General features: G+C 33.3%; 2 protein-coding genes across 2 annotated transcripts; both read right to left on the minus strand.

Moving 5' to 3' along the window:
• Positions 1 to 18,717: 18,717 nt before the first annotated feature.
• LOC149055520 (uncharacterized) lies at positions 18,718 to 19,473 on the minus strand. The gene has a single exon (XM_089225559.1). It carries the CDS (start codon positions 19,471 to 19,473, stop codon positions 18,718 to 18,720), a length of 756 nt encoding a protein of 251 aa, XP_089081685.1.
• Positions 19,474 to 19,494: 21 nt separating this feature from the next.
• LOC149055521 (uncharacterized) lies at positions 19,495 to 20,244 on the minus strand. Its single transcript, XM_089227489.1, has one exon. It carries the CDS (start codon positions 20,242 to 20,244, stop codon positions 19,495 to 19,497), a length of 750 nt encoding a protein of 249 aa, XP_089083615.1.
• Positions 20,245 to 20,279: the final 35 nt, after the last annotated feature.

Here is a 20,279-nt window from a genome sequence, read left to right on the forward strand (position 1 = left end):
ATATTTTTTAGTTTCATAACAAATAACTAAGTGTAACAACACTAACAACTAATTTATTTTACAATAGTGATAGTTGCTTAAAAATTAAACTCAATACAATAATATTTTGAAACAAAGTATTTCCTTACAGTAATTTTTTCACTGGTGTTAAAAGTGGATTAGCTTAGTAAATAACCTTCTTACTCTTTGGTCAATTTCATTTGAAGTTGTGTTAATATGATGGATTCTTATAGTTATAAATGTTTTAAGTATTAACCTGTAAATCACTGTCGTTGTCTTTTGAATGATGAAGTACCTCGAAATCTAATTTAAAATATATATATTGTGTCTTAGTAAAATATAATTAACTTACATTGCAGGTTCCTAATTTCAGTAATTTTTTCTCACCTTGCTATAACGCGGGGAATGATTTTAAAATGTTATCATTCGTTGGTTGTCGTTATCATTAAAAAAATATATAAATATTCAAGGACGATAAAATATTTTGGTTGGAATGTCTTTGGAAATTCTAACATAAGTCTGTCTCTCTCGCACATATCTTTGACTCAACCAAATACACTACTGGGATATGATATGCGCGGTCCATTCTTTTATAGGTCTATGTACTTACCTACCTTTTATAATACGTAATATATTATTATTTACGTACTTGTGTTGTTACAAGAATATTATATTTTATTGTTATTTAACTATAATAAAAGTACCAACCTATTAAGATTATACTTACTGATTTTACTCAATGGTAGCATTTTACACGATTGTGTTACAACCTAAAGGCCACAATTTTAATACTTTATTTACTATCTTAAATTGTGCTGAGGACTAAGCCATAAGGTGCACAAAGGTTTTGCAAACGCATAATCACTAGTCAATAATATGCCTGGAGTTGTCGTTGGGATACAGGGCAGTGCAGTACTGTTCAAATTGACTTGACACATCACAAACTAAGATAGAATGAACTGGAAACAAAATCCAAATCACCGGGCCTCGTAATATTAGGGGAAAACGTGAGTTGCGCCCAACGAAAGGAAATAGCTGTAAATTGCACCCGGTATTTTTCAGGTATATATTTTTAAGTAGTAAATTGCACCCGGTATTTTTCAGGTACAAATTTCTGTATAGTAAATTGCGCCTAATAGAAGTATTATTTTTATGATAGTCATTTAGCATTACCCAGAGGACACCACGTGGAGGCGACCATCGCTGTCCTCTAAAAATGTTTTTTTTTTGCTTACTTTAAATGAATAAATAATAAAAAAAAAAAATTAATAGGAATGAATAAAAATAGGAAAATTAATTTTTTTTTTATAAATATTATGGTATTAATTATAGTTGTTTGAATATTTTTTGTTAGGATAAAAATGTTAATAATAAAAAATACAGTTATAAGTTAGTTGCATAGTAATGAGACATCATCTTCACATATTCAGCCCTAGACTAACCAATCGTTCGGCTTATCCACCAATAAATGAACAACAGTATTTTTAAAATACACATAATAGGTAACGATGAATTCAAGATAGTAGATACTATGGGCGCAATTTACTATACCCGTTTTAGACCCCAAAAAATCCCGGGCGCAATTTTATTACTATACCTATTTTAGAACCAAAAAAATCCCGGGTGCAATTAACAAGCACCCAATGTTAGAGCAGCGTTTCTTAAACTTTTTTATCCGTGAAACCTTTTTTGATGTCCACTTTTATCAGTTTTATCGTGAAACTCCTACTTTTTTTAGCTTTTTTTAGGATTATTTGCAAATAAATTATAATGTTAAATAGAAGTATAGATTTTTGAATATAGAGTTAGCTGATATATTATATTATTCCATGTGGCTTATACATTATTATTTAATATACAAGTATTATTTTCCATAATGTATATTTTAAAGTAAATTTCACACAGGTTAAAAAACGCTGTGTTATAGAGACAAGATTAGGCTTATTTGGGAGAAATGGATGCAAATGCGTAACTTGCGCTACTTAAATAATAATGATATATTTATCGATATAGGCACTAAGCAGTGCTAGATTCGCACGTATCATCTAATTCACCTGCACAATTAGTACCACAAACTTATTCGAAACCAGCTCTTCGTCACCCTCCCGCCTTTCGTTCACAGACTTGTAGTTCGTGATGCATGTACGAACAATTAGCCTTTTTTCCCTTGGCTACACCCATAATCCAAGTCTAAATCATTTGACAATAGAACCTCAAATTGTGATTGTCAAACAACCACACTAAAGTACAAATATTTTTAAATCTTAGTTTGAGTTACAGACTGTACAGTAGAACTCCGATCATCCGAACGTCAATCATCCGGACGAGAAAAAAAACGGCACGTGCCGTTATTCATACACATAACACATATTTCATAATCGTTTTTAGATTAGATAAAGAATAGGTATATATTATTCTTAATAAGCTGAAATAAAATAGTATATAAGCCAATTTCATGTACTTGGAGATTGTGATGAGGACAGCAATATGAATGGTTGCTGGATACAAATGATCTTTGATATCAAATACTTTCAGACGATGAAATTGTTCGTAGTGTTAAGAACCCATAACTACGACACAGTTGATTTTGATACATCTATATGTTAATACATATATAGAGGTATTTCTTTATAATCAAAATGCAGAGTGTGTGTGTCGTCCGACGCTGCCACCGTGGGAACCGCTGAATAAAGATTTTGATGTGAGACGGGTAGTTAGAACCGAGCCTTAAACATAACGTATATTTAACCAAAGAATTTTACATGTATTGTACGATTAGTCGTAATATAACCAGTGTTTGATTTACAATTTATAGTTATACTTAAATCTTTTTTACTAACAATTTAATAAATACATTCAATATTTAATATTAAATTGGTGCGTGCGTTTATTTTGTGCTGTGCGTAAAAACCATAACAGTAGCTTATTTGAAGAAAATGATACCGAAGAAGAGGAAAATGATACTGAAGGTGAAAATGGGCCGTCTTATTCTGAAGCTTTTGATGCATTGGATTTGGCGTTTAAATGGTATGAGAGGCTAGAAGAATCGAACACCACTCACTTGTTGCAATTAAGAAGATTGAGAGGCATAGCTGCTCTAAAGAGAAAGTCAACTATGAAACAAACTAAAATATCATTATTTTTCAAAACAAAATAAATAATGTGCCAAGCCAGCTTTTTTTGGTTTTAAAATATGTCACATATTATAATTAAGGCTTATTTTGTTTCAGTTAAATATATAATAAAATTATTTGTTTATGGTTAAGAATTTTAAATTATATTACATAAATATATATTAATAATAAATACATTCACACTGTAACGGCCGGGCACGAATACTATAATAGACCGTAAGCCCGGTACGGTTATGCTTACGCGCAACGCTCACACACCGACCGACCTATGTGTATTTTGGTAAGCACCTCAGGAGAAGTGGACGGGTTCGCCGATCAAAACTCCGAGTGGTGGGTGTGTATTGTGTAAGTGTGTATTTGTGTGTGTGTACTTATAACTAAAATAATGTGTGGACACGAGTTGTAGATTAACAATATCGTATAATATAATAATTCTATAATACAAAAATATAAAATTGCTTATGACCCTTTTGGTCCAACAGAAACAAAATAATATTGGTAATATGATAATATATACGTATGAATATAAATAATTTCTATTTGAGCCACTAAAAGAAATATTAATTATGGCTAAATAGTATAATAAATGATAAGCTGTTTGAGCAATAATATAAATAATATAATAATAATTTAAAATTTACAAATATTGCGGAGCGCAGACTGGCCAGCTGGTCCTGTAGCTATAATAATAATGTAAAAATCACAAAAAAATGGTATAATGAACAACTCTGATATAATATGAATAATATATAAAACAAAAAAAAAACTATTTTAATAATAATAAGGCTCGCAGCGCTTTGCGACTACTAACAATAATAATAATAATGACAATTTGTGTTAAACACGATGTGGCGATTCGCGACTACGACGAACAAAAAAGACCTAACCTAAGAACTGTGGCGATTTGCGCTCACAATAATGTATAAAACTGGCGATTCGCGCCCACCATAAACAATATAAGAATCGAACGGCGATCAGCGCACGTAACGATACTAATGGTTTCGTTGCGGCAAACGAACTGCCGATTCCAGCGGCCGTGCTAATCTTGCAGACCGACTCGTTAGCGGCCTAATCTGCATCTTACGTAATTAAGAGTATAATAATAAGTGATATAATAATATAATGATGTGTGTGTCGGGTGGTGGTGGACATTTAATAATAAACCAGTACTTTTTGCGAGCACGGTGATTACGGCGGAGCACGGCGATGAGCGCGCGAACACACACAATAATATATTCATACAATTTTATAACTTTTGATATATCATACGTCAATCATCCGGTATTTGGTTATCTGGACCACCCTTGACATTATTCATTAGTCCGGATAATCAGAGTTCTACTGTACTACGATAGGTACTTGCCTCATCGTTACCCGTTTTTGTTGATATTATATTACTGATATACTTAAAAGTTAGATGAAAGATTTCTTTGAAAAAGGACCGATTTCCAATGTTTAAAGATCACTTAGTGACATAATCTCATAATATTTTTATACAGTCACCATGCATATTAGTGTCTATATTGCCTTTACTCAACATGTGTAGTTGAATGTTGAATTTATGTAATTTGAAATTATATCTTTCTGTTATGATGCCTGAATTAGGAAACGGCTGTAAAATAGTTATTTTTATTTTAGATAAATTATACAATCTTTATCGTAGAAATATTATAAGTATTTAAGTACTATAATAATTACCATGTAAGTCGAGAAGGCAATAATAACACGCGAGTTATTTATTAAAGTTTTAAGTGTCAATTTGATTTTATAATTTTGGGTATTTTTATTTTACTTAACTTTATTTTTGTGTCGTTATAAATCTCTGAACCATTTACGTTTTAGACTCTTTGGAGAGACATATGGAATCAGGGGCATATTTAGCATATTTATGGGGGTGGCTGAGGGGGCTTCAGCCTCCCCCGAAATTCAGGAATTGTTTATGAAGTTTGCTTATTATGTCCTATGAGATATAAATTGTCTAACTCATATAGGCTGAATTGGGAATTTCAGTTTGAGGAAATACCCCTCCAAACTCCTAACCCCCCCACCAAAAAAAAAATATATATCTAAATACGCCCTTGTCTGGAATTGTGAGGGATAATTAGTTTTTAACGAGTGGATTTTTATGACTATGCTTACTACATTTCTGTTGAATGTATCGAAATCGAATTCTGGTTTTTGCGGACCTCATATTACGTTTTTTTTTTGCTTATTGGGAGACTGAATTGTTTAGATAAAGAATAGTATGTGCGGAAAATCAATTTTTGTTGAAGTTACTTATAAGATCTAAGACGTAAGTTGGCTAAGTTACAACCGAACACGGACAAATCGCCGTCGCCACTTCGCCGTAAAACCATTTCGCCGTCGCCGTTTCGACGTAAGGCCACTTTGTCGTTAAAAAAATGTTGAGCGTCAATTTTTTCGTAAATAATATTTAACAATACCTAATAATCTTTTATCGATGTCTAAATAGTTTATCATGTTCCGATATCTGAAGGTTTAGATATGTTTAGAGTTTGTTAGTATGAAGTTTATCATAACTTATTATCGCGTTTAGCGATAAACGAAAATAGGTAGAATTAAGATAGTAATAAAATAAAAGCCAACAGATATTTCTTAGTGGACAGTGTACTGTGTAGTTTATTATGGAATTTATTATATTTGCTCGCCAGTACCAAAATGGCAGGCGTAGAAACTATTCGTCGGCGTAACGTTTTTGTATAGATAATGATGGTTTTATACACGAACATATTATAATAGTAGGTTTTATGTTTGTATTCGTTCGTTTAGTACAGACGGGAAAAAACGTTTTGGCGTTGTAGGAAAAGAAACATCTGTAAATCTCAAGTTCACACAAATGTAAACGATTCTACCGTGTTAAAATGAATCAATGAGCACTCAGATACCGCGGCAGTTGAAGCAGAAGTTGCTGTGACTAAAATTAAAATTCAATCACAACAAACGCTAGAATCTACATCAATAGTAGGTTAGGTTAAATTTAACCTAATGGTTAATCTATTTGTCGACGCCAAGATATAATATAATTTGGTACCTATGTAAAGCGTACATGAATATCTCGCCGCCGACCGACACACACACACACACACACAAACAGTCATAATATAATCTTTGTTATTTTTGTATTGTATATTTTTGTATCAATTATGTGATTGTGAATTTTATTATATAATATGTAGATAATCGCCGCCACCGCACCGGCTGCGCGATTATCATTACTTAACACGGCCGCCCAGTCAATCAGTCCGTTCCGTAGTGCCTACGAGGAAGATCCTATATTATTTTATTACGTACGCTAATCGTCGTCAAAAAAATATATTAATATTGTGCGCGCGAATCGCCACGTATATTATAATAATATTGTTATATTATAATACCTACTCGTATCATATTGTTTTGTCGGCGCGAATCGCAATAGCTTTTATTATATTGTTCGGTGCAAATCGCCGGTTTATATTATATTTTGTGCGGGCGCAAATCGCCAGATTATATTATAATATTGTATAAGGCGCTAATCGCTCAAATCAATGGATGTTTGTATCATCTTCGAAAAATTTCCGATTGACATTTTTATGTGTAGTTTTTTTTTTTTTTTTTTCGTATGGCGCTATGTCCAGGAGTAGGCCCGAAGGCCTAGTTGGGACGCCTGTTTGGCAGAATTTCTATTCACCCGTAGGTTTCTGCCATGCCCCGGAGTGGGGGGATGGCGGCACTTGTTCTCCGGACACCATGACTTGCCCGGAGAAAAATGCCGCCTGATGGTCGAGGATCGAACCCGGTCCGGCTGAGCCACAGCTGACACGTTAGACCACTCGGCCACCTCGTCCCCGTCTACACGACTTTAGGTTTGATTTCAAATTATAATAGTAATGCAGATTTTGCTCTCTCCGTTAAAATGATAACTGCATTAGCTTTTGTGAAAATTGAAGACATCGATACAGCTGTAGAAGAGCTAGCAGATTATTTACCAGACGAGTTACAAGATCTTTTTGATTGGTTTGAGGATAACTACATTGGCCCAAAAATAGATCAAAAAATGGACGTAGAACAGCACTTTTCCCACTGTCGTTATGGAATGTTCACGATCGAGTGTAATCGTTGGTCAAGATCATACAAATAATTATGCCGATTCTGCCAACCGAAGATAATTAAAAAAAATTAACAATTAATTACAATCACAAAAATATATTTTTAATCATAATGCAACGATTGTTACATACAATATGTGAATATTATATTAACATGATATAGAAACCTATATACTATATACAATATACATATATGTATATCATATACATAACATAAATAATATTATGCTGAATATGTATTAAGCCCCTTCTGTTCCGTAATATAAATATTATTGTAAGGCTACGGCCAAATAAGAATATGTAGGAGAAGTTTAGTTCTCCGCGATTACCATCACGCTCACTTGAACTCCGTACAATTCCACATTCTTCGTAACTTTGTTCGTAAACCGTAAGTAATAATAAATCTGTTTGTATTAATAATAATCTTGACCAATCGTTATTTATTTGTAATATTAAGATCCTAATACCATTCATGCTCCCGAGCTACGGTGACAATATATTCAAAAGAACTATAGTTTCTTCCCTGAATATTATCTTATATTTAACGGATCATCCCCGACCACGTTACAATAATATTCTTCAGATTAAATACCGAAATGGGTGTCAGCCATCCAACATTGTGTTCGTTTATTTCAAGTCTACGTAAAATCCAATCTGGCCGTGATACATACTACGCACAGTTGGAAGCGGGGATCGAGAAGTCCACCAAAAATAAAAAATAAAAATAAAAAAAAATTTATAAAAGATTAATTAAAATTGTGAGTAACTACAATAACCTTAGTTTAACATCATTTTTGCGAGAAATTCCTCAGAATATATCTTTGAAATGATCTTTTTATTATAATTAAATATTGACGTATGTTATGCAGATATCTTATAATAATGCTTAAAATTATTTATTTTTAAGTATTTATTATTATTATTATTACTATTATAAATTATTGACGAAAATTAAATATTTTTTACTATAATATTGAATATTGAAAAATGTGTATTGTAAACATATTTATAAAATTATTATTATTAATTTTATATGTAAATACTTATAATGATTAAAATATATCAATACAATCAATTATTATTATAAAATATTTACAAGTTTATTCTTTGTTATGACTTATGAGTTAATTTTTTTTAACGGCGAAGTGGCCTCACGTCGAAACCGTCAACGCTCGGTAATTGGAACTATATATATTCACCAAATTAAAAAAAAATTATGAAAATATAAAACTAAATTCGATGAAGTAGAAAATCATTACAGATTTCTTCAAAAAATAATAATATTTTACTATAATAAGTTAATTTACGTAGTGAATATTAGGTGTATAATTTAATTTACAATTTAAAAATAGTAAATAAATCTAATATGTACTACCTGATTTGTTTAAATAATTAATAACTTTGTACAAAACTAAAAAAAAAAACAAAATATTTTTCTTAACTCTCAGTAATTAGAATTTTTTTGCTTCATCGTTACTTATTTTACTCAACAATTTGAACTCTCAGTGATTCAAAGGTTTTCAACAGTCCAGCCAACTTTGCAAATTAGATACGATTTTAACGAAAAACGTTGGAATTTATGTATAATTATATATTATACGTTACTATGAAATATAATATATAGTATTCTATTATTATTTTGTACACTCCATTACACATATTTAGATATTGTCACAACTTATAACTTATCAACTTATCGTTCATTAAAGAGTGAACGATTTATAATAATTATTATTATACTATGGCTACAACAGCATCGTCTTATTGTAACATGAAATCACAAGCATGTGTAGAAGAAGATGGAATGCCATTCAATGACCCAGTAGGTACGCATTATTAATATTGTTATTCATGTATTGTGCCAAGATATACATATATTATATAAAAATTAAAAAACCCCGCTGTTTTATTGTTGTATCTCTTACAAATTATTTATGACTAATAATACGTGCTTCATATAATTCACAAATACTGTATAACAAGTGGACAGGTGATCAGTAGCAGGCAATTTTTAAGGAGTTTAATAGAAAATTTTCTAATTGCATGCATATGTGGTTTTGTACGTGATGTGTAAACACCAAAGACTGAACCGTAAATTATCATTATAGTGTGTCGGTGTGTGCAAAAGAAATGGCGAGGCGTTGCACAAGTCACCGCCTTGGCGTTGAGCGCGTGATTGATCAACAATTTTATAATTTGCTCAATTTTATGTACTTTATTTTGACTTTTGTTCATCTTCCGGTATAATAATATTATATGGTTTCAGAAAACTGATCCAAATTTGTTATAATGTCTATTTAAGCCGGTCAACCCGCATATTTTAAGAATTCTAATCTCAATTCTGAGTAATCATCTTTGAAAATTTTGAAATTTCAAAATATTCAAGCTAAATGTATAGTTTGTTGTTCTTGAGAAGGAGGCTATGAAATTAGAAAAAGGTGACTGAACGATCTCAAATAGAAATAATAACGAATTACGAATTCAAATCAATTTTAAAAAGTATTGACGTATATTATATAAACCATAGGTTAATCAATAATGTTTTGGCTAAAATAACTGTCTGCCAACGATCCCCGTAATAATTCAATTAAATATATCCGCTCAATTAGGAGTCGGCAGTCGTCATTTTTAGAAAGAGCTTTTCTTCATCTTGATTGTAATGGAGTCACCGGAAGCGAACATCCGTCACTTCAAATAAAGTGTACAAATGCCTTTATGGTATCATCTGCTAGTTTATTTCTATGATAAGGAAATATTTATATACAATATAAGGGGAGTGGACGGCTCGCGCTCCTACACCAATAAGGTTGATCAGCCCGCTTGAATAAGTGGCGCCGATCTATAGCTCCGGACGGGAAGCGTGGCCTAGGGGGACAGTACACGTTTGTTATCGGCCCTTAAAAGGGCCGTTTTAGGTAACAGGCAACTTTACGGATTGAGTTGCGGGTGATGATCTGTTGGTGAGCCGGATGGTGGCTGTCGATTCTTCGGTGGCTGTGATTATCTGTCTTCTCAGCGTTCTTGGTTCTCGACGTTACGTTGCTCGTTCTATTGGTGTTGTTAACGGCGCTGACTGTAATGCTCGACGAGCCTTGAGGTTTCCGCAAGTTTCTTGCTCGGCTCGTAAGCTGCGTCTGTGTTTTCAGCCCGGAAACGGGCTATTTTAATAATGCGGTGTTCGGCGTTGACTTCAAAGATCGTCGCCGTTCGCGGGTCTGGACTCTGGCTAGTCGTGTCCGATTCGCTTCTTAATGCATTGCAACGTGTTTTGGCTTCGGCTTCGTTGTCGGTCGTTCTCCTTTTCCTTCTTGTGGACAGCAATGAATCTTGTTTGATAAGTTCTTGATGTCTTGAAGGTTGAAGGAGTACTGGGTATCGACTTGCATTGCATGCTTTGCATTGGGGCTATGCCGTTTACTATACCAGGCTTTCGCCTCTACTAGTGGGTGGAGAGTTTAGGGAAGTTTTATTAATGGTTAGTCCAAGTTAGCGGGTAAGGTTTAAGTTGTTTTTTGGTAGTTGGGGGGGAGTGAGATTTACCTAGAAGGCGGATATGATCATGATCTGAGAAGGAATTTTTGTAGAACATAAGTCTGGACTGGGACTGAATAGATGATTGAATGGTTTTAAAGTTAGTACTGGGTATCGATCAGTAAAATGCACCCTTATATATACCAGTTTTTGCTGTTGTTGCTGTTTTCATTGGCGGAGAGTTTTGTTATGACGAGTGAATATGACATCGATCCTATGATCTATTGTGCTCCGTTGATGTAATTTTCGCTCGTCAAAATCGTTGAGCATACTTGTGAAGAATCACCTAGTTCTTATCCGTATGTACGGTTGCTCGTATGATTCTATCTTGATATGTGCATTAAATTGGTGGCCGTGAGAACGGCGGTTTTATGTGTTGTTGTTTGTGCCGTATCATGATTTATTAGCTTTGTAAATTTCATTTGCAAAACATTGTTCTAAGCCAGCGGTTCCCAACCTTTTTGAGACTATTACTCATAACCATAAGTCAGGTTGGATATTAACAAATACCCCCCGACCCAAAAAAAAAGTATTGAGAAAAAAAAAAAACAAAATATATATTATTACAATTTCATTTACAGTCATAATACACATGTGTAAATGGATAATAAGTACTTAAAATACAAATAAATAGTTTAAATTTTACCCCTAAAAAATTGTGTTTTACCCCTTAGGGGGTAATTACGCCCAGCCGCTCAGGTTGGGAACCGCTGTTCTAAATGATACTATACATTTTCAATGATAGAATGAAGGTGTATCTATATAATATATTCTATTTATATAACAAATAAAAAAACATTCAATCATCGACAATAATTGTCAATTGATAATATTATTTAGATTAGTGGATTAACAATCACGTTATCAATGTTGAAAATAAACGACGACGAACATCTGGAGGAAACTAAGAAGCATGAAGAATCGAGTTTAACGGAAAGTAAAGTAGGTGTTATACTTATGAATCGCATTATCGTGTATAATATATATATATATATATATATGGACTGTGAGTCTATGACCATAAACGGTTGTCGGTGAATTCATAAAGCCGATGAAAATTAAAAATATTATATTTTACAATATGAATCTGACACTTAATATTTTATAATATGGGCACAATTAATTATTGGTTTTTTAATATTTGAAGTTATTATATAGACGATATTATATTTAAGAGAACTCGAGTCATCTCCGAAGTACAGGATACCACTTGGTGAAATCACTGATTATGTGGGATCTAATATAAATTCTTTTTTACAAGTTGAAATAAAAAATCTACTAAATTATGGTATACATTATTGAATTAAAAAACATGAAGCATACCATTAAAGTTCCTTCTGCTTCAACGGTTTGTACCAATTACTGACACTTATACTATTATTATAAACCAACATTTATTTGAATTATTGTAATTTTGTATTTGTATACCTGTATTTCACAGTCCCAACCGAATTGTGAAATTGAACCTATTTCGACGTCTGAGCTAAACAGCCCTATAATTCAAATGCCCATAGAATCTTCTGCTTTAATAATTCGTAATATTTATAATGTTTGTATATAACATTATGTTATATGATATACAATTAGAGGTGTTCCCATAGGGTATACTATATATACGCCGTATAATCTCGAGATTTTTTTCAATATCATATGGGTATACTGCGTATGATCTCAATCTTAATTGATATTATACCATTATTATACAATATTTGTAAAGATTTTATTCGTGGACTTTTGTTCGGAAATTTCTACAACCGTGGTTATTATTATTAATATGTTTATGCTGTGTAGTACAAGTACAATGTGTAGGTGATATAATAATAATTTTAGGCACCGTTGCGACTAGGTCTAGACTTTGTCAACCACCACCACGGGCGACGACACCGTCGACTCTGCCACCTTGCCTCAAAAGGCACATGGCTGGAGGCGGGACGGGTAGACAAGTCGCACGGACGAGTACCGGCCGCCGCCGATCACTTCACTTTTTGCGATCCGACCGTCAACGATAGACCACCACCTCGGGTCGATTCCGTGCTCTGTTCTCTATTTTGTGATTTTGTTTATTGTCTGACGTGAATATATTTATAGCCGTCAGGCTGATTTAAGCATATCGCTTTTTCTTTTTTTTCTACCTACAATCCCCGACGACACGTCGCACCAAATCAAGACCGGCTAACCGCGGACACCACCGTACCACCGTCGTAGCCGTGTGATGACCCAACCTTTAAATAGAGAACTGGTTTGTGAGAGTTTCTGTCATATCTGTAAACGTCTTCATATCCATGAAAATCCAGTTCAGATGTAGAAATGCTATCAGTAAGCCATGTTTCGGTGAAAATAAATATATCGTGTATTGAATTCGGTATTAGTCGTTTTAAACTAGAGATTTTGTTATTAAGACTTCGTGCATTCTGATAATAAATATTAAGAACTGACTGGGATTTATTTAAAAAAAATTTATTTTTATTAATTATATTTGAATGCCTTTACGGCTTTACTGTATTTAATAATTAGATCATTTTCACCATTATCTCTTCGTTTCTGTAATTGTTCACGTAAATTATTCATAGGATCACGTTGCATCGTTGTTCGATCGGAAGCCAGACGAATATTAGACCAGTTTGGAGAACTCTGTATTTTGCTTGTGAACGCAGTTAAGTGAAAACTTCAATGGTATTAGATAAAACAACTTTTAAAGGACGAGACTTATTTTCAGTACTAGAATTAGGTCTCTTAAATTTTTAACTTTATATTTCAACGATTAAGTGACCTTAGGTCTAAATGACGACAAAAAAATGGTCTTACGGGCTTACAGCAAAACGACGATTACCATTTTTTGTCCGTATTCGAAAATAGGTACTTTTGTAGTGTTTGTCATGTAAGTCGTTATATTTTTGGAAGCATTATAACATAGGCCATTGTTTACATTTCTTATAATTTTCTTATTTTAATTGTTTATTTAATTAAAAATAAAGCAATTTAAAGTGAGTTGGTATTAATGTAGTGAGGATGATTTCTCATTTTCTTAAATATATTATATTTACGAATATTTTATCTGCTTAACAGAACATTTTTACTACTAATTTCATTTTTTATACAGAATTCTGATTGTGATGGTGATATTATTTCTTCGAACAACTTACATGAAAATCATGATATTACATTTTTACTTCATGTTCATATGGTTGATGTCCAATAAATAATAATACTTTTAGACCAGTGATAAATTATGTGTATTTTGGAATCAACACGCAGACATTCTCGAAACACATTATTATGGTACACCATACAGGTCCGTTACATTAGCACCACCATATTCAAAATTCCAAACAAAAAATATACCAACGATTGTTATTTCATTTGTACACATTTGTAATCCTGATACAAATATTTGTACACCTCCCCAAATGCCCCAAAAACCATTTTTTCCGAGGTGGTGCTAATGTAACGTTACACCAGCACCCCACCTTTTGTACATTGGACTTAGGGACTCCAAAACGGTACCAACGTTTGTTATTTCATTTCTACACATTTGTAATCCTGATACAAACATTTGTACACCTCCCCAAATGCCCCAAAAACCATTTTTTCCGCGGTGGTGCTAATGTAACGTTACACCAGCACCTCACTTTTTGTACATTGGACTTAGGGACTCCAAAACGGTACCAACGATTGTTATTTCATTTGTACACATTTGTAATCCTGATACAAACATTTGTACACCTCCCCAAATGCCCCTAAAACCATTTTTTCCGCGGTGGTGTTAATGTGACGTTACACCAGCACCCCACTTTTTGTACATTGGACTTAGAGACTCCAAAACGGTACCAACGATTGTTATTTCATTTGTACATAGGGTTGTCTATATTATTAATTTTAACCAACAATTAATAAATAGTTAACATTCCCATTTATTTAACTTCATAAGTTATTCAATATAAAATTTATTTAAAATAAAAATGTTTAATAAATTAATAAAACAGTGACATTCTTTCTTAATTACCTATTAATGAAAGTTTGCAATTTGAAAATACATTTATTTTATAAATAATTTTGTACTTAAATGATTATAAAGTATAAACTAAAAATTCTACATCTGTTTTAACTGATGTTTTTGTCGGTTTGGCTTTGAGCTTCGTGTCATCGTATGTTTCCAAATGACCACTTTCTCTTAGTGTGCTAGCTGTGTAATGTCCAATACTAGAACGAAGACCACTTCTCTCTCCACCGAAAAAATTGATTACACCTCTAAGATGGTATATTTCGTTATTTACCTTTAACAACTTTTCAATATCATCTAGTTTTATTAGATTTGATCGTGCAAAGTTTTGTTTTATCAAATCCATTTGTACATGTTCAATGTTTCCGGTACTCGTTGATGCTTCTAATCCTACAAAAAGAAAATTATCATAATTTATTTTATTTTATGGTTAAAATATAATTAATAATATTATTTACCTAAAGGTACATAATTAGTTTCAATTAATATGTGTGTGGTTGGTCTCGACTTCGAATTTCTCAAACATCCACAGTATGTACATTCTTTTTCATTGTCTTTAGTGTAATCATCTAGTTCATTCTGGATTGAATACTCTTCATTGTATTTATTTACAGAAAGCTTTATTGAGTTGTAATCATATCGTTGATTAGAGCAAAAATTATTAGTACATTCACTTGTGGTTATAAATGATGGCATGTCTGCCATTATTTTGTCAACTATAGATGCCACAGTGGCCGTTATATTTATTGTTTTTAAGCCACCAATTAAACATTCTACTTTATCTGAAAAAAACTGTAACAATAATAGTAAACGGTCATGATATATTTTTTTATTATCACTTTCACAGGACATTTTTTTAATAATTGTAGCAGTCAAGTTGGTTGATGGTACACTTTGAACATAATTTCTAAATTCCAAACTGTCAGCAGCTGATGAAGCTAAAATTGATAAAATAGAATCCACAGAGCACGTGTTATTCAAAATCATTTTCCCAAAATTGGGTACATAAATAGGTCGCATCATACTATTTCCATTTTTAAAAAAAAATATGGGTTTTATGAACGCTTTCCTGTTAAAATCAATCAATTCAAAACCAGGTTGTGGACTTATGTATGAATGAGCTGATCTTAATTTTTTTGTTGCTTGTCCTTTTTTATTCCATCCTTCACACTCCACTTTGTGGTTGGTACAGCCAGTTCGTGCCGCACTACGCCAAAATCACAGCACCGCTCACGAGTCTGTTGGCCAAAGGGACCAAATGGCGTTGGTCAGAAATTGAGCAAGAGGCGTTCCGGAAGTTGAAGGAGTCTTTGGTGTCCGCACCACGGCTCTGTCCTCCTCTTCCGGGTAAGCCATTCAATCTTCAGACCGACGCAAGCGAGGTCGGAGTTGGTGCCGTGCTTTTCCAGCGGGGGGAGAGTGGTGACAGGAAAATCATTTCCTACGCCAGTAAGAAACTGAATCCAGCTCAGGGAAGATACTCAGCAGTCGAACGTGAATGTCTAGCCATAGTTTGGGCGGTTGACAGGTTCAGGCCGTATCTTGAGTCCGGTAAGTTTATGCTATTTACCGATAACGCGGCACTCCGATGGTTACAGCAGGCTCGCTGTACCAAAAGTAAACTAACGCGATGGGCGTTACAACTCGGGGCTTTTGATTTTGAAATCCGGCACGTGCCCGGAGTAGAAAATGAAGCAGCCGACGCGCTATCCCGTTGTCCGGCGGGACCGGATACCGTGGACGAAGGGGCGCTGGAGAATTATATCCACGACCCCCATGTGATTCGGCCTGGAGTGTCCGGAGAAATTTCCGGAGTCTTCGGTGATCTGTCCGGCGTGTCCGGAGGATCCGGTGTGGGTGTCACCCAGTGTGGAGCAATCCAACCGAAGAAGGACGACGGAAACGTAACGTTGCAAGATGTCCGAGAGTGGCAACAGAACGACCCGAACATACGGGAGATAGTTGCTAAACTCTCCGGAGACGGTGCAAGGTTCGGTCGTCTCCGGAAATTGTACGTCATTCGGGACAGTGTGTTGCACCGTCACCCCCGATCCATCGCGCATGGAGAAGAGGGGGTGGTCGTCCCGGTAGACAAGGCTCCGATTATGCTACAAAGGTTCCACGACCACGAAGTAGCAAATCACCCAGGGTGGAAAGAAACGTACAGAAGCATAAAGAGTCAGTAGTATGTATGTTCTGAGCACCTTTTTTACAGGGAGATTTCATTAGTTCAAGGGGGCATTTCTACATGCTCCACCGTGTAACACAAATTCTCAAAAACCCTAATGTATGTTCTGAGCACCTTTTTTACAGGGAGATTTCATTAGGTCAAGGGAACATTTCTACATATGTCTACCGTGTAACGAAAAAATCTCAATATTTTTTAGACAAAATTTTATGTTAACTCAGATTTTCCGTGTAACACATATATTGTTCACCTATGGTAACCCCTCACATTAAAGTATTTACTGTGTACAAACCAAATTTTTTTTTTTTTTACCAAAATTAATTGTAAACTAAAATAATTATTTCAAGTAAAGAACATAAATTATTTAATATACTTTTATTATTATTATAAATAAAATTACACAAGTTTTCTTACTTCTCTAGTAAAAGGTACATATTCTACAATACGATCATAAATTAATAAACAATAAGCAGTTACACCTGTAAGGGATTCTGATGCTTCAATTTCTAATTGAACATCTACTGCTGAGGCTGTGGCTGAATCGTTCTGCTTCGAAGTATCAATGACTATAATTGGAGCATTTGCAAGAAAAGTAGATGGACTCAATATAGGGTTCCGTATACTTTTTTCATAATACGATTCTTGAAACGATGTATACATATCATATAATAAGGTAAAATTATTTTTTGAAAAATCTAAATTCAAATTATCATATGGATATGCTATAGAATTAAGATATACTCTAACGTTTGTTAAATTACAATGGTCAAATATACTACAATGTTTTGTAAACGTATTTTTACGTCCTTTTTGTAATCCGATTATTATAAATCGCGGTTTTTCTAATTTCGAGGCAGTTTTCAAATTCCATACAACTTTTTTGGTGGTTCCTAATTCAGGATATTCAAAAGTTTCAAAAGATCTAAAAGGAATAAACAGACTTTTTTCTTTTTCTACAAGTTTCAATAATTTCAACCTTTCTCCGTCGTCAACAGTGATATGCGGAACCTTCCATACTATTTTGTTTAAAGTAACTTTGGATGTAGCAGCAGTTATACCACTTTTTAAACTTAATGCATTTAAATCGCTATGACTTCGCGTTAATATTAATTCCAATCTAGAATTCACCAATATTTTTTTATAGTCTTCAAACAAACCTAACCAATATTTCAATGGAATGCAAGCACTAAATTCGCCTTTGTCATTTTCCGATTGCGTTGCGTTTTTAAAATTCCAGCCAGCATTTTCATAGCAATTGTAGTTGTCTGGCGTACCGGATAGGTAACCTTTCAACGAGCTAGTGATTCCAAGAACACGTGTGCTATCTACTTCTATCCCATTGATTTCCAATCGTATTTGCTCAAAGAGGTAAGAGTAACCGTTATTAGTAAGTTTCACTTTGGTAGCATCATCAATTAGCCCTTCCAAAAAAAATAAAGCTTTCGTGTAGATATGGATAGACATCTGTTTGCTGTATTGATATACGTATTTCATCATTATTATTAAATGATGTTGAATATGGTGTGTATGAATGATATTCAATTTTCGTAATTTTAGAATCCAACTCATACTGTGAAGTTATATCCAAAATATCACTTTCAGGCATTCTGCTTTAATTGATAACCCAGAGCTTGCAAAATTTTTTTATTTTTCACCGTTAATTTTTTAATTTTATTTGATGTTGCTGGCAGCACTTTATTCTTATGACTAGTTGCATTGATCCGAAGTAGTGGGTTTATATTGAATTTTAATCCCATCTCAAGAGCCGTAACGTTTAATATGTAACACAATTGTCAATGTCTCACCAAAATTGTTAATTGGCTTATGATCTTGATCAACTAACTGAACGGTTATCGTATCAATATTTGTTTTATTCAATTTGTAATATATTAAATTTGGCGGTGACTGTACTACTTTCGATCCTAGCGTTTCACTAGGGAAAAACTCATAAATCGAATGACTTTGAAGATGGTTGCTGAATGATCCTTGAGCTATATTACACATTATTTTTATAGAATTAATTGTGTTTAAATTCATAGGTTTTTCCGATCTATGAGTAGATAAGAGTCTTTCATAATCTGGCTTATATTCTCGTTTTTCAAAACCCAATACAGGTGCTATGCTATGTGCAATCTCAAAGTGTAGTATTCCATTACATTTTATATTTGATCTGAAATCGTTAGGATCAACCGAAATCTCACATGTTAACTGAGTTTTGAATTGATTATTATAAATATTTATTTGTTCCTTAACGCGATGCTTAATATCTTTAATTTCATAACATCCCTCTTCCAGTTTAATATAACACCACATACGATCATTATTATTATTATTATGATCACCTACTTCTATAGCAAGTTTATTATTATCTTTGTTGATATTCGGGAATGAATTAAATGTCTGCAAACATAACAAAGCAATTTCTGAGTCTTCGTAAAGGTTTATAGGCGGAAAATAATTTGCAGATAATATGGTTTTGTCCCCGGTTAAACTTAAAGTGACTGACTCGTACATCCTAATATCTGAGATATAAATTTAATAATGAAGCTCGTGGCGTTTAATATGCAGAACAACTGTCAATGTCTCATTAAAGTTATCGATCGGATTATTGTTTTGATCAACTAACTGCAAACTTATTGAATTAATGTCTGTTTTGTTTAATCTGTAATATATCAAATTTAGTGGTGACTGAACTACTTTCGATCCAGTTCTTCCACTAGGGAAAAACTCATATATTGAATGACTTTGAAGTTGGTTGTTGAATGACCCATGTGCTATATTACACATTACTTTTATAGAGTTAATTGTGTTTAAATTAGCAGCTTTTCTCGAGCGAAGATCTTCATGTAATGGTCCATAGGTCCTCTTTTCAAATCCAAAAACAGATGCTATACTGTTTGGAACATTTAACTTTAGTCTTCCATTGCATTTAATGTATGTTCTAAAATCGACGTGATCAATAGATACGTTGAATGTTAGCTGTGTTCTCCATTCATTATTGAAGTGATATAACTCTTTCTTAATTTTGTTGTTAATATCTTCAATTTCATAACATCCTTCTTCCAAAATACATATAAACGTTTTTTGTTTATTTACATTATTTAATGACGGAATTACATCTATCTCCAGTCGGTTATTAGTTGAATTTATGTTTGGAAATAAATTTCGTGTTTTCAAATATAACAAAGCTATTTCCGAATCCTCGTAAACGTTAAGAGGCGGGAAATAATTCGTGGATAATAAAGTTGTGTTTCCAGTCAAGCTTAATGTGACAGATTCATGCATAATAAAAATCCAAGACATAAATGTCCACAGTTGAA

The sequence above is a fragment of the Diuraphis noxia genome, unplaced genomic scaffold (genome assembly GCF_037042655.1).
Source record: "Diuraphis noxia isolate RWA-SAM2 unplaced genomic scaffold, SU_Dnox_SAM2 contig0004, whole genome shotgun sequence".
In the NCBI taxonomy this organism is placed as follows: domain Eukaryota; kingdom Metazoa; phylum Arthropoda; class Insecta; order Hemiptera; family Aphididae; genus Diuraphis; species Diuraphis noxia.

Bases quoted from the DNA above. Each gene is read 5' to 3' on its own strand.
- LOC149055520 (XM_089225559.1), bottom strand. From the start codon at position 19,473: ATGTACGAGTCAGTCACTTTAAGTTTAACCGGGGACAAAACCATATTA.
- LOC149055521 (XM_089227489.1), bottom strand. From the start codon at position 20,244: ATGCATGAATCTGTCACATTAAGCTTGACTGGAAACACAACTTTATTA.